This window comes from Neodiprion pinetum, chromosome 6 (assembly GCF_021155775.2).
Source record: "Neodiprion pinetum isolate iyNeoPine1 chromosome 6, iyNeoPine1.2, whole genome shotgun sequence".
In the NCBI taxonomy this organism is placed as follows: Eukaryota; Metazoa; Arthropoda; class Insecta; order Hymenoptera; family Diprionidae; genus Neodiprion; species Neodiprion pinetum.
Genome location: NC_060237.1, coordinates 26,640,089 through 26,654,161, shown reverse-complemented (window position 1 = coordinate 26,654,161; position 14,073 = coordinate 26,640,089). Strand labels below are relative to the sequence as shown.

The 14,073-nt window shown below is 41.4% G+C and overlaps 1 protein-coding gene across 4 annotated transcripts in view; it reads left to right on the top strand.

Moving 5' to 3' along the window:
* msi (RNA-binding protein musashi) overlaps window positions 1-14,073 on the top strand; it is a 134,172-nt gene that overhangs the window by 70,209 nt on the left and 49,890 nt on the right. For 2 of the 4 annotated variants that reach the window (XM_046632848.2, XM_046632851.2), the window contains exon 1: window positions 3,165-4,385. The exons of the other annotated variants lie outside the window; for them this stretch is intronic. In XM_046632848.2, the coding sequence (XP_046488804.1) occupies window positions 4,354-4,385 (32 nt within the window). In that variant the 5' untranslated portion in view covers window positions 3,165-4,353. Of the gene's footprint in view, window positions 1-3,164; window positions 4,386-14,073 lie in introns of those variants that run through there. 4 annotated transcript variants of the gene reach the window in all.

Below are 14,073 nucleotides of genomic sequence, written 5' to 3'. Positions count from 1 at the left end.
AGAAGGAAAGTAAAATGCGAATTCCAGACAGAATACCGTGTCGTTGCGCGTTTCTGGTATGAGAATTTTCACATTACGTCGAGGAATGGTCAGTCGATTCGAATAAATTGTTTAGCCTGTTGTTATAATTTTCAAATTCACCCTTCCATACACAGTTATAGACACGACGCGAGGCTGCAGCTGCCGTTTCGTATCGCGCCGCGTCGGTTTCAACGCAAGGCTCCCTTGCGCCTCGTAGTAGCGGAATACGGAAAATTGTGCGGGGGAAAATTATTACGGAGGTTAAGCAAAATTTTACACGGATATATATACTAGGTATTATGCATATTACATGTGTAGTCCGTACACGTTATATACGGGTGTAATTTTGCCGGTGCATTTCGCACCTTCCTGTTATACTCGTACTCGCACGTCGTATACTTTATATGAATATGTATACACAGTTGTGCAAACTATTTGTATTGCTAATTCGTTGCACAGGATTTGTCTCCATGCGTACATACACAGATACGTACACGCGCATAACGTATGACGTATTATAATCTTGCCAACTATCGTTTATTATACGCAAAGTTTATGCGTGCAGTGCTACGTGATATGCCACTTGGGTGATATTAATGATACTTTATGCATGTATATATAATGTATATTATATACCTAATTGCAGCGTCTGCACACCGCGAATTAAGATAACGCCGTTTCGTTGTTTTGTTTCAACCCAACAGAGGAATGTCACGTGTATGTGTAGTATTTGTAAGTTATAGGTGTATAGGTTATAGACGATTCGGAACGTTTGACATTCTGAGCAGCGGTTATCTGCGAATACACTTTCACATTACAGATTGCAAATCTGGATATTATTTCTACCGCACCTATTGTTTCTTCTTGTTTTGTTTTTTTCTACAGAAATTTCAGGTCACGGTATAATTAATGGAAATCTGTTTTTTGAGAGTTTCATTTTTAAGAGACAATGAAATTTTCGATCTGAAACTCTGCATCAAATTATTAGAAAATAAAGATAATCTCTTGGAAGGGATGTAAACATCGAATAGTTTTTATGTTACCGCAAATCGTTGCACGCTATGCGATATGCGAGTACGTACAGTGATTGCGAGAATACTGTGTATAAATTACAACCAAAAAGATAAAAATTAAATACGAGTAAATTGTATTCAAGCCAACAGTAAGTTAGCCGCTGCAGTGATTCAAGTTTCTGTGTATCGAGAGGCTCATTCATTGTCGGTAGAGTCTCGCGTCAAATACGTTTGCACGTGCGTCGGTCTGTTTTTCAAAGCGGCAGTATACTTGTCAACAAAGTGAGAGACCTTCGCTGATGAATGAAAAGCGTTTTTTTTTTTTAATTTCTCCTGATCATGACTCGTAGAAGAAACTCATTGTACTTGTCATTGCAGAGAAATAAAACGACAATGGCTCTCGCAGCTGCAGATAAGGCCTTTCTTAACGATCCTGTAATTAATTAATTGGAAGATTTCGTGAACAACTGCTAGTCTATATTTCATTTGTGTGCAAGAATAACAACAGCAGGAGTGTGCGTAAATGACGCAAGGCTTTGCTCGTGTAAATATATAATTACTGTTTTCTGTAAGTTTGACGTACAAGCGAGAGTCATCGTGTTAAAAAATTTATTCACCAACGTCACCGTGTAGCATTCGGATGTTGATTTAACTGCGAATGATTTTTACACCTATTTCTGCACGTACGTCGAATTGAAAATCGGAATTTATACGAATCCGCCATTGTCTGGGTCCAGGCTGCAAGTGTTATACAGTTCTGGAGCATGCAGCTTTCGTTATTATACTCTCGGAACGCCGTGCGAATAGCAAACAGGCTCGTTCGCATCAGGTACGAAACACACACGCTTGCAGCGTTAATCACAGGTTCACGGACGCGCGTGTACAGACAAGATTCCCAAAATTTATCCTCGTCCGAGATTATGCGACGTATTCGCAGCTACAGGCGTGAATACGCCAACAATGGGTAAACAATGACGAACCAGTCGCGTCGGACTCCCTGCACTGCAGACCGCTTTTGCAATTACGCAAAACACCGATCTGCGTCGGTCCTTTTACAGGAAAATCATGTGCAGTCAGAACCAGTTTCCGATAAGCAGTAGGTAGGTAGTTTCATCGAAAGGTACGAGGAAATTCGTCGCACGAATCGTCATGTCGTGAATAAATGACGGGATATACGTGTATCGGCATGAAATGTCTATAAAGAAAAAAAAATTGTTTTCGAATTTCAACTTGAGAGGAATACCGTTTTTCTTTTTCTGTACACAGAATCTTTGACTCATTCGTTGTATGCGTGAACGTGAATGAACGTCTGTTTTTCTCAGTTAGAATTGATGAAATTATAAAACAAGGTATTCGTCGAGTATCCAAAATCTAAAGATTGCTTTTATATGTTTCGCAGAGAGAAACAGCCAGAGATTGATTCTTTACGTATGCCTCGGTTATAACCTCGAGGAAACGAAACATAACACGTAAACAAAACAAGTAGGAAAAATCTTGGAGACAACAGATCGACATAAATCGATACAATTAGGTTACGTACGATAACGGAAATAGAAATAGAAATAGAAATAAAACATATTTTTATCGTGCGAGGGCGGTAACCCTTAGGTACAAAGAGCAAGCGATACATACATTGTGAGTGAGAATTTTTACTTATAATTAACTTAACCTAAGAGAAAGAGAGAGAGAGAGAGAGAGAGGGAGAGAGAAATCGGAACACCTTCGTTTCAGACGTCGTACAGTTCGACTCTCACACCTTAAATCACGATCATTCAATTGAAATAGCGCAATAAATTCGCGTGAAACGCGTACCGGCGTAGTCGATGCGACTTACAGAATTCCCCATCCATCCATCCACCGAGCGAGAAGCGAAGCGGGGGTTGAGAATCGCTGCGCGGCTTAAGGGGGTCGCTCTGCCTCTCATCGTCAGCCCTGAGAACAGTGAGAACCCCCGACCCATCCGAATTCCAGGCAGAGAGTCGAAGGGCTTCGGCGCCCGCGGGGCTTCGCCGGTTTATAGTTCGCCCTCCGTCCGCCGGGGCGCAGGGGTTCGCCCCCCCCCTCCCCCCCCCCCCCCCACCACCGTTCAACCCGAGAAAACGGTCGACGAACGGCAAGCGGCGCACAGCTGCCAGCCGACGCGAGAGACGCACCGCGACTCTGCTTGTATTACGTTCTCGTTCTCCGGTCTCTTTAGCGCGTAGAGAGTTGTGTTTTCCGTGTGTTTAATATTTATTAGAAAACTCCCCGCTCGCCGCCCCCTCCGACCACCCGCCACCCACACACACACCCCCCACCCTCCCCCCTCGCCACCCCGGCAGCCGCTGTTCTCAATCGACGCTCGTATGTCCGTATATCGGTGTATTTCTCATTTATTTGGTATTACTATTTGATATTGATATTGATATTGTTGTTGTAACCTCCCGTGCCGCCCTCGCCACCCCCTTTTTACACCCCCCCGCTTCTCCTTCCTACGCTGGAACGTTGACGCGATGACGATACTTGACGGTTGAGCGGATTGGTCAATTAACCTGTTCACGTACGGAAACTAGTGTGTGATTCTTTGATAATACGGAGGAATAGATGCAAGGATAGAAAGAAGAAGAAAGGAAATTGATGTGAGAGTGAGTTTGGTGAGTGAAATGCGGACGATTGACCAGACGACGCAAACGGTCGTTGCATATATTTATGATATATAAATTGGAAACGTGGGTAAAATCGTCGTAGTTTTCTTCGTTTGTTCAAAGTGTGAGATCCGGATAGAGTATCGTCAAAGTGTGTTTTTGTGGAAACTAACGACAGCAGCGCTCAGAGTCTGTCTGTCTTCTGTGTTTTTAAAACGAAGATCCTTAAATCGTTATTGATAAATAACAATTAACAGCAACGGACAGTTCACACGTATCGGCGAGGAAATAAATAACATATGAAATAAAGAAAGAAAAAGAAGTAAACAAGTGAAGTGAAATAAAGAAGGAGCCTTCGCTCGTCTTTGTTCCTCGTTTCGTTCGAGGTGAGGTAAATAAATAGTTTTTGCCGCAGCCGCGCGTCGCGTGCCGATCTTGGTTCGCCGTGTTTTCGATCTCGCTGTGTTGTCGTTGTTGTTATCACCGTCAATTCGTACACGTGACAGCGCGAGGAACCTCGGGAGAGAACGAAGCTGCGAATCGAAGTGATACATAATCGTTTCTCACGGCGAAGGAGAAGGAAATTAAAAAGAAAAATATAACGATAAGGAAGAGGGGAAAGTAAAGCAGCAGCGGCGGAAGCGGCGAGGAAGAAACGCGCGTTTTGCACCGTCTTTTACTACCCCCTCCTAGGGATGTTTCCGTACACAACTTTCCCGGCCGTAGGGTAAGCAAAGCACAATGAGAGAAAATAACTGGCACACGCACGTCACGCCTCGTCCTCGTTCCTCTTCCTCTATTATTTTCGTACGCAGGTACAGAGGATCGAATCGTCCTTTGCAGTTTGATCGACGATACACGGTGTTGCTGTATTTTTTTTTTTTTTTTTCTTCGTCATTTTTCTCCCTTTTTTTCTCTCTTACCGTTGGCACGAGCTGGAGAACGAACGCGTCGTGTCGTCGTGTGCTAAGCAATACTGCGTGTTTCTCAATTCGTAATTTATTGTCTTACAATGTACACTTTGTTAGAAAGTCATGTTTATCTTATTATTTACTTATTTTTGTTTGTTGGTTGGTTGGTTGTCGATGTCTTTCATCTTCGTCATCGTCATCGTCATGCTCGCAATGCTACATGTAACAAGCTCTCTGCCCCGGTCTTATTTCTCATTATTTACATACGTAAATATAATTATAATGTATACCTCTTACTCGGTAATAATAGTAATAACAATAATAAATCGGCAGATTATTGTTGTTATTATATAGGTATATACTCTACCTGTGTATTGTAATAGACATAAATATGCACGCTGCATCGTTGTCTCTCTGTATATCCATGGTAACACGAATAACAAAACGTAACTTACCGGGTGGGTATTATATTATTTACCAACGATGGTGTTGTATTTTAATTACATAACAACTATCTGGGTCTTGCTCTCTGTCGTGTAACACATGTACTTAGGTGCATCTAGGTTTCCGGTATACAGTTCGCACACGTCATAGACGTGTGCGCGTGTGTGTTTGTCTCTCTCCTAATATTATGCATCACGTACTGCAAGCAGAAGCAGCTATTGCCTGCGTATCCGTACACATAGTTGGCTCGCTTCGCGTAGGTGTAACGTATTTTTAACGTACATGACAAAAAAAAAAAACAAAAAAAAAAAACAATTCACATTAGTTATCCATGCGAATCGAACGACGATGTTCTGGAAAGTTGTTTGTTTGATTATATTGAAAGGTTTTTTCCTTTTTATTCTTCGCGCGAAATGGAAACTGGAACGTACATGTATGTATATATATTTTCAATAAGGGAAAAGAAGAGTATTTCGTTATTTACCTAGTCGCAAATCCCCCAGCCGTCACCGTTGCATCGCATTCCACAAACTTAATTTAAACCCATCACGCGGTTCTTCGGTACGTACGTCACACATATGTGTGTATATATATATATATATATATATATACGTGTGCGTTACGTACGCATTGTACGTCTGTAAGTATTTTTCTTTCCCATCGGCACACAACGGACAGGGTTCGACTTACCCTTGAAAGTCACGTTCGTTCCGATAGATTCTTCCCTTCGTTTTCTTTCTCTGCTTCCTCGGCCTTTTCCTTTTTTTTTTTTTATCTTCTTTATTCCCCCCTCTCCGCCTACCTTTCTCACTCTGGTTTTTTCTCTTCTCTTCTCTCCTCTCCTCTCCTCTCCTCTCCTCTCCTCTCGACGGGCTTACGCTATTCAACGCGTTTGTTACGCTGCGAGCAGCGAGCGAGAATATTCCAGACGTCTTTCGGTATCCGCCAATAAATACTGTACATTTTCTACCGTTAGCTATCGTTTCACCATATACATCGTTACGTTGTATATTCTAAAAAATCAGAAAAAATCTCCCATTCGACAAAGTTTCAATATATGTATACGTATACATACTATATTATCGTATAGAATACAGACGATGATTTTTATTTATTTATTTTTTTTTTCTTCCATTTGTGTTTTCATTCTGTTTTAAATTTCCTTCATCTTCGACGATCCTTCGTAGTTTCAAGGAACTCGCGCGAATCCCCGGAGCACGTGTGTCAGTGTGTGTGTGTGTGTGCATGTATTTACATACGCCGGCGACGAAGAAGTTGAACCCAACTCGTAGCAGCAGCAGCAGCAGCGACGGTCGATGCACGTGGTGGCTGACAGAGAGTTTCCATCTCCACACCGCGTCTGACTCTTCCTCTTTCTCCCCCCCCCATCCCGTCGCTGTTTCTTCTCCTCTCTGCTCTCTTCCCCTTCCGTCGACGAACCCCCTCCAACCCTTCGCCCTCTTCCCTCCTCCTCATCGTCCTTCTACGGATTCCCATTGTTCCGCACGCCGATGTACCTACCTACCTCTCTCCCTCTCCCTCCCTCCCCCTCCCTCTCCCTCTCTCTCCCTCTCTTTCTCTCTCTCTCTTCCCTTCCTCTCCTCTCCGGGAACTGTCAAACTCATCCTCGACGCGACGCCGAGACTCACGGAACTCGTTCATGCGTTAAATATCGACCGGCCGTATGGATCGTTCGTTGTACGTACGGTACCGGGCGATACTGTATGCAGAATTCGCACGTTACACGTTGTTGCGTAGATTTTTAGTTTGTGCAGCGATCTGGGTGGCGAGGGAGGGAGGAGACACGCTACGTTGTGTTCGACACCGACGCGTTTCTCCTACGGCTTATCTTTTACTTTAACGTCGTTGCGTGGCAGAAACGGTTTGGAGAATTGCGTAAAAATGATCGAAATATCTCGACACGGTAGGTATGCGAACGTTTGTTGTTGCGTAACGAGATTGTTGTTTAACTTTTTTCACAATTACCGTAACGAACATTTATTCAAACCCGTATGATACCTTCCGAGAAAATTTAATACCCGTAACGATAATAATCGATAGGCTCGCTGAAAAAACAAAAAGAAAAGAAAAATACTTCCCTCGATACTCGACTCGAAACTCTCTCCTTTTTTTTCTTCTTCTATTTTATCGCACGACTCCGCCTATCCGTGAAAATAATGACTTTGCTACTCGGGTTAAAATACTGTGGAGAGTTTATATAAACGCTTTGCGGTGGTCCGAACTGGACGGAAAGAAATCGTCGATCGGTCTCTTCTATTTACGGGTTCTCCGATCCGTTGTGAAGAACCAACAACTCCAACGTGCAAAATTTTAACCCAAATTGCGTCCGGGCTAATAGCTGCATCGTATGTACATGACCTATGTATAGGCTTACACTCACGTGTACAACAATGTAACATAGAAGAGGAAAGGTAGTTTCATTTTCGTACCAAAGGAAAGTTTTTCTCGCTACGTTAACAAAAAGTCGTTGTATTCTCCGTTTGTCTTTGTAGGTCAAACGGTTAAAAGCACCCAATAAGCCCGGCAGAGAGGCAGCTTTTTCTATCCGGAATCGTGCATCTATATCCCTCTCACCCCCGAAACTCCCTTCTTTCTCTTTCTCTTTCTCTTCTCTATTATCTTCCACCTTTTTTTTTCTATCTTTTCTTATAATTATTTTTCTCTACGCAGACGCGCTTCCATCATCTATGCACAGACGGGCAAGTTTTCCGAAAGTTCTTGAAGCTGATAGATATACAAGTATTACAACATCTACGAACGACGGACAACGTTCGAGTTGCAGGAGAAAAGTAAAGTCAATCGATAAAGTTGGGTCGAAATCGAAGGAAAAATTGGTACAGTTTGGAGTGAAATATAAAAAATTGGAAATTCTACGGCTCTCGCGAGACTCCGGGGGGACTTTGAAGGATCGGCATATACATGTATACTCTGTTCCTCGTGTACGTATTTTATGTGTGTACTTATTACGAGAGAAACCGAGCTCGTTGCTTCTCTCTCGCATGGAGAGTACAAACGAGTTGTATACCCTATTATTCGATCGCGATTTATTTTCAAAAGTCGACAAAAACACCGACGCGAGGTGAAAAACGTTACGTTTAGATCTATACCCATTACCCACCCAACGTCGAAGAAACGTACGTGTATGTAAAACTTTGAGGAACGGTACGATAAAGTTTTGCAATCGTTTGACGAAAATCACTCCACCGTGAACTCGTAGCTGGTATATTTGAAAGGTTAGTTACTTAACCTGCGACGTGAAATTCTTTCGCATTACCGACGCGTTTGTCGAAGATTGTAATGCACGCCTTATCCGCGGGCTATCATTACCCGTGAAAGTGTCCGTTTACGGTATTTAACTCGGGGATATACGTGCTCGCGTTATTGTACTTGCGATTAGTCCCTGACTTAGAATACGCTTTTGATAATTTTTTCTATTTTCGAATAGATAGAAAGCAGACTGCGGGGAAATGCAGTACTGTGCGTACGTGATAATAGTAATATCGAATCGCGTACGAGGAGATGTTGTTCGCGAGTTCACGTCGCTAACTGGTTTTTCGATTTTTGGTATCGCAATGAAACTGAAACATGCGGAATATACAGGGTTGCACAATTGTTGTGTACTACGCTACACCGTCGACACATTTGCGTCCTCCCGCAGGGTGCGTATAATCGGTTTTGCAGATCATTTATGTGAGCTGTTCCCGTTTAGGCGTATACACGATTTTGTACTAAAAGCTTCGCGCCGTGCTAATAATCGCAATAAACGCATGCCGTGTACGATCGTAACCAGTGTTAATAACAGTAACAATAATAATAATTGTAATACAACCAAGTTAAATAAGATATAAAAGAACGAGAAGAATTCTTACAACCTCGGAAGGAAAAAGTTGTTTTCTTCTTTTCGCGCGACGCTTTATTAATGATACTTTGCAACGATCTTCAACACGAACGGTTTTCCCAGGAAATGAAATAACAAAATGAAAAAAAGAAACAAACGAACAACTTAATACCAAATAGGATTTCGCCCGTAGGTTGGCTTTTTTCTTTATTTTGCCTTATCATCGTCGTTTGTCGGTAATTACTCAAAGTCATGGTTAAAAGGCTTTCGAAATTGTCAATCGTTTCATCGACGATTTCAGCATAATCGTATATTACACTGTAGTAATATTCTTTATTCCGAGCAATAAAATCCCATTAAAAATTTTCCAAATTACAAGGTTTACGATCGCGCTTGTGTGGCTAGCTGCTAAGCAAAGTTCGGAAAACTGGTAAAGAAATTTCAAACATTATTAATACCTCGTCATTATCTTAAAGCTAGCGAGAATCAGCTGCAGATATATTTACACGGGGCGTTTCGCTCAACTTTCTTGACTTTTTGCCAATCACCGGACTGCAGGCACAACTGCAAACTCTACAAACAATTTCTCAACCGATTTCAACAATTAGTGTCTTACTGCTTATCGGAAGAGAAAAGGAAACCGTTAAAAAAAGTGCGAGTTTTCGCTCGCTCTGTCGATACAATCGCCGCTCCGCTGTTCCTTCGAATAAATTTTAATCCGGTAAACCAAGGCCTGTACCTCAAAAATTTGGAAGTGGATGCTAACTTGATTTTCATTTTCACTTTATACCCAAGAATCTTGTTACACGCAAATCTGCAGGATCCGTGAAATTGCGAAAATTAACCAGAAATTAAGGTAGTTATAGTTTGACGCGATTATTTCGTCACAGGTAAGGAATGTGGAAAAAAGTTTCGTATCAAAGTTGTAGAGTTAAAATTTCTGCGTCGAAGAATATCTTCGGAAATTAATTTTTTACCCAGCATTCACGCAAATTTCCATCTTTTTTTCATTCACTTTCACGATTTCTCGGATATTTTTTATCCTGCAAATGTTGTAGTACAGTATTCTTCGGTATAAAACGAAGATAAAAATCAAGTTTTCAGCCGCTTCCAAATTTCCGAGTTTCAGATCTCAGTTCACTCACGGAAAGTAAAATATTTTAGCTTTTTCTTGGGTCAAATTTACAGCAATTGTGGCAAGATTTACATATCCGACTACAAGTATAACAAAACTCACAAAACCAATAGCAAGCGCCACAATATACTCAGATCTGCTACAATTGACGTAAATTTGACTCCGAATATAATAATTTCCGTCCATATATTCACCACGACAGAAGTAAAATCATCTGCAATGACATTTTTTTCCCGTTCAATGCCGGATCGTTTCGGAGATGCACTCGCGCGACGATTCGCGACTCGCTTCTCTCTCGTCTCGGGAACGCTCCGGACGGACGGTGTACTTATACAGTCATAAGCCGGTTGTTTTTCCTCCATTTCTGATCCCCGTCGTTGGCCTCCAAAACGGTGGTTGGCCTCTGCTCGGTGGTCGGGAGCGATCGAGACTTTTGGAGAGATGAAAAATTCGCGAAGCGTTGGGGGGGGGGGGGGAGAAGAGCCTCGTTTCTCGCCGGATCTCGATCATCCTCCTCTCCTCGGCTCTGCAGCGTCGCGGCGGCGGCGTCGCCGTCTCGTCTTCCCTCTCGCTCTCCTCCCTCCTCTTCCTCCTCCTCCTCGTCCTCGTCCTCGTCCTCATCCTCCTCCTCGGGCGACGCCAAGGCCAGGCCATTCGTTTACCTCACGTACCATTTTTACTTTTCACTTTTTATTCTCGCGGTCATTTCTTTCTCGTCTCATTGTTCCGCTCCACCGACCCTGCTGCCTTCCTTGCCTCTCGGCACGACGCTGTACAGGATCTAATACTGCTTCTCGGCCTTTTTAGCTCTGGCTCTCGACGACGCGGAATAACCACCGATTTAAGACGCGCCTTCTCGGCTCACGATCACTGTCCTCTCTGAAATTTTTCCCTGCATCGGTGATTAGTTTATTCGGAATATTCGGTGAAATTCACCAGCCTTTCTTTGGAAAATTTCTCCAAATTTGACTCAAATTTTATTCGTATCTTGCGAAAAGGGAATTGTGAACGGAATTCGAGCACTTTATTTTTTTAGGTAATCTTGTTTTTACTTCTGGACTATATTTCTTTGATAGTAAGAGTTTATTTAGATACTTTTGAAAAGGTTCAAAATCGAATCTACATCTTTTTTCATCTCGTTTAAAACACCTTCAAACATGCGCATTCTTGTTACATATGTATAAACGTAGATACTTATCTTCACGTATTACTGTCTATTTCTCAAATTGAGATATAATTTTGGCTGAAACGTTGTTAACGGTAAGTTGAATTTCGACCGACGATGAATATATCGAATGAAGGTTTACAAAGTCTACGACACACAAGACACGTGTATCAGAAAAATAATTCATTCAACGTTCACAATTCGGTAAATTTGAATATCTTCACCCTGCCGAGGTGGGTTGAATTTAAAAAATTGAAATCCATCTTTTTCTCATATTCTTCGTGTTTCTGTTTTGTCGCAATATACGTATGCCGGGTTTCACCTGTCTCGCGAGGGGGAAAAAAGCGAGTTTGCAGAAAAGGAGAAAATGCGAGAGGGAAAAAAACGTATTGAAAAAAAGAAATGACAAATAAGGCAAAACTAACGCGTGACGCAACATCGGCGCGGATTACGCGTAAGGATAGACGGTTTTTCTTCCGGGCTTATATATATAATATCGGTCACGAGAATGGAACGGAACCGTTGCGGGAAGATTATTTCCAACCGCGTACATTCCCGTCGTTTGATGTTTCAACACGGTGTATATCTACATAATATACAATAGGTAGGTACATAGAACGCATAGGTATGAACGTACAGATCCAGGTTTTCATTCAACGCGACAAGTACGTTATTTTTTACCTCGTTCTTACGCTATTTTCGTCTTTTTTTTTACCCCACCCCCCTTCAATTATTACGAATGACTGGTTATCACATACACTTCTCACAAAGAAAAATCTATACGATATCTTTATATGTACAATATTACATATATATATATATATATATATATATATATATATATATATATATATATATATATATATATATACATGTATATAATATACAATGTAGAATATTCACGGCAACTCTTGCGGAACATTTAGAAACGGCCACACGGTTCGTCTGATCGTCGATTAGATCGTGTGTTAAACTAAGCAATAAAACAAAATCTATCACACGTATCTAATCAATTATGTAGGATGTAAAATTAATTTACTACTCGTGTAATTATCGTATACGGTAGGAAATACGATTTATTATCATGCGTATGGAAACCACGTAACGTTTAAGTTTATTTATTGGTACGTGAAGTTCCGGGCTATTTGTTGAATGAATTTTTGTTAATATCTTCTTTTTTTGCTGATTAGCCTAAATTGACTAGCCTGTAGGAAATTTTTCTGTGCAATGTAATGACACAATGTAACAACGCTGGGCGGATTATGGAAAGATTTTTTTTTAATCAGATGACGTATATCCGAGTTTAACCCAGTTTTTAAACTTCTTTAACAAGCGTTGGTTAAACGTGTGTGTGTGTGTGTGTGTGTGTATGTTTAGAACGTAGATCATTATACGAGGTAAAAGGTTTGGTTGCATAATAAAGCTTCCATACCGTGTTATAAATAAAACTTTACGATTTTTCTCCCCTATTTGTTTTTTCATTTTGCCAGGGGTGTGTTTTTATCTTCCTTCTTCTGTTTGAAACGCCCTAGGCGAAAAAAATCTTGAACGGGACATTTTCAGGTGCAACTCTTATCGTCTTTTTTTTGTTTTATACTCGAGGAATAGAAACTCAAAACCTTACGACGAAAATTTCTCACTGTTATGTATATATTAGCCATTGTTCGATTGAAAGCGGGTGAATAAAAATGAAGAAATAGAGAGATAAAGAGAGAGAGAGATAAAGAGAGAGAGAGAGAAAGAGAAATGCGCAAATCCGTCCAAAATCGCTAACCGGTGCGGTTTTGCAACATTCACTGTAATTTATATAATTGCATAATTTTGGAAAGTGGATGTTTGGCGAAGTGGTGCGGATGAAAAAAATTTGCCATTTTTGTCTACCGTATCCTATAAACGCGGAGTTACTCTGCAATGGTCGATTACATCTTGTCCGTCTGGGTCGCGAGTTTCTCATCCGATAAAACCACATTTTATCATCGCACAAGGAGCTGCAGACTACTTTCGCTGCTGCTGCTGCTGCCGCTGCTGCTACGCCTGATGCTGAGATCTGTTCGAGGCAGCAGGTATAACATTCCATTCCCAAGTCGAGAATTACAAACACGAACGGACTTTTACTCCCTGTCCCAAAACGCAGTCTCCGATCTTCCGGATGACTCGATTTTACTCCTCTCGTTTACCCATTTTAGTCAATTCTTTTTTTTTATTCTTTGTTGGTTCTTTTCCATGTATTTGTTTATTGAAATTCTCAGTTTTGGGACATTGAAAATTCAAGTCTGTTCAAACCTTTCCCACTTTGGCGACAAAATTTTTTCACACGTAATAATAAGGATATGGAAAAACGGAATGTAACAAGATTTCAAGCAATATACGACAACGTAATAGTCGAGTATAATTTTGATGAAAACTTACGAGTTGTTTAAAGATCTTTACAAACTGAAGCGTATCTTGTTTCTGTTTCTTGTACGTACGCATTATCGAGTTTGATTTAATAATATCGACGTCGATGAGATAAATCGAATTGAGATCCACTGACCATGGGGGCAATCCAGCAAAACGATGGGTTCTTCGCTCTCGGGAGGAATATGGATGCGTGGGTGTTCGTGTTGCTTGCAGACTGTGAGAGGCTGTGTGTTTTTGAGGGTCCGTAGATCAGGAATGCCTCCGTCATGCCCGCAAAACTACCCTCGCCTTCCCTGAACGGGAACACGCTCTTTTTTTTTTTTTTCTTCTCTTCTCATTCTCCTCTTTGACTTTTATCCCTCACGAGAGTCTATAATAAGCATGGCCGCCGTACAAGGAAGATGGAAGTCCGGGTGAACTGCCTCAAAAACCTTTTTCAGCTATAGATATGGATCGATGAGCGAATGGATGGATGGATGTTTGATTTCATGCGTATCCTTG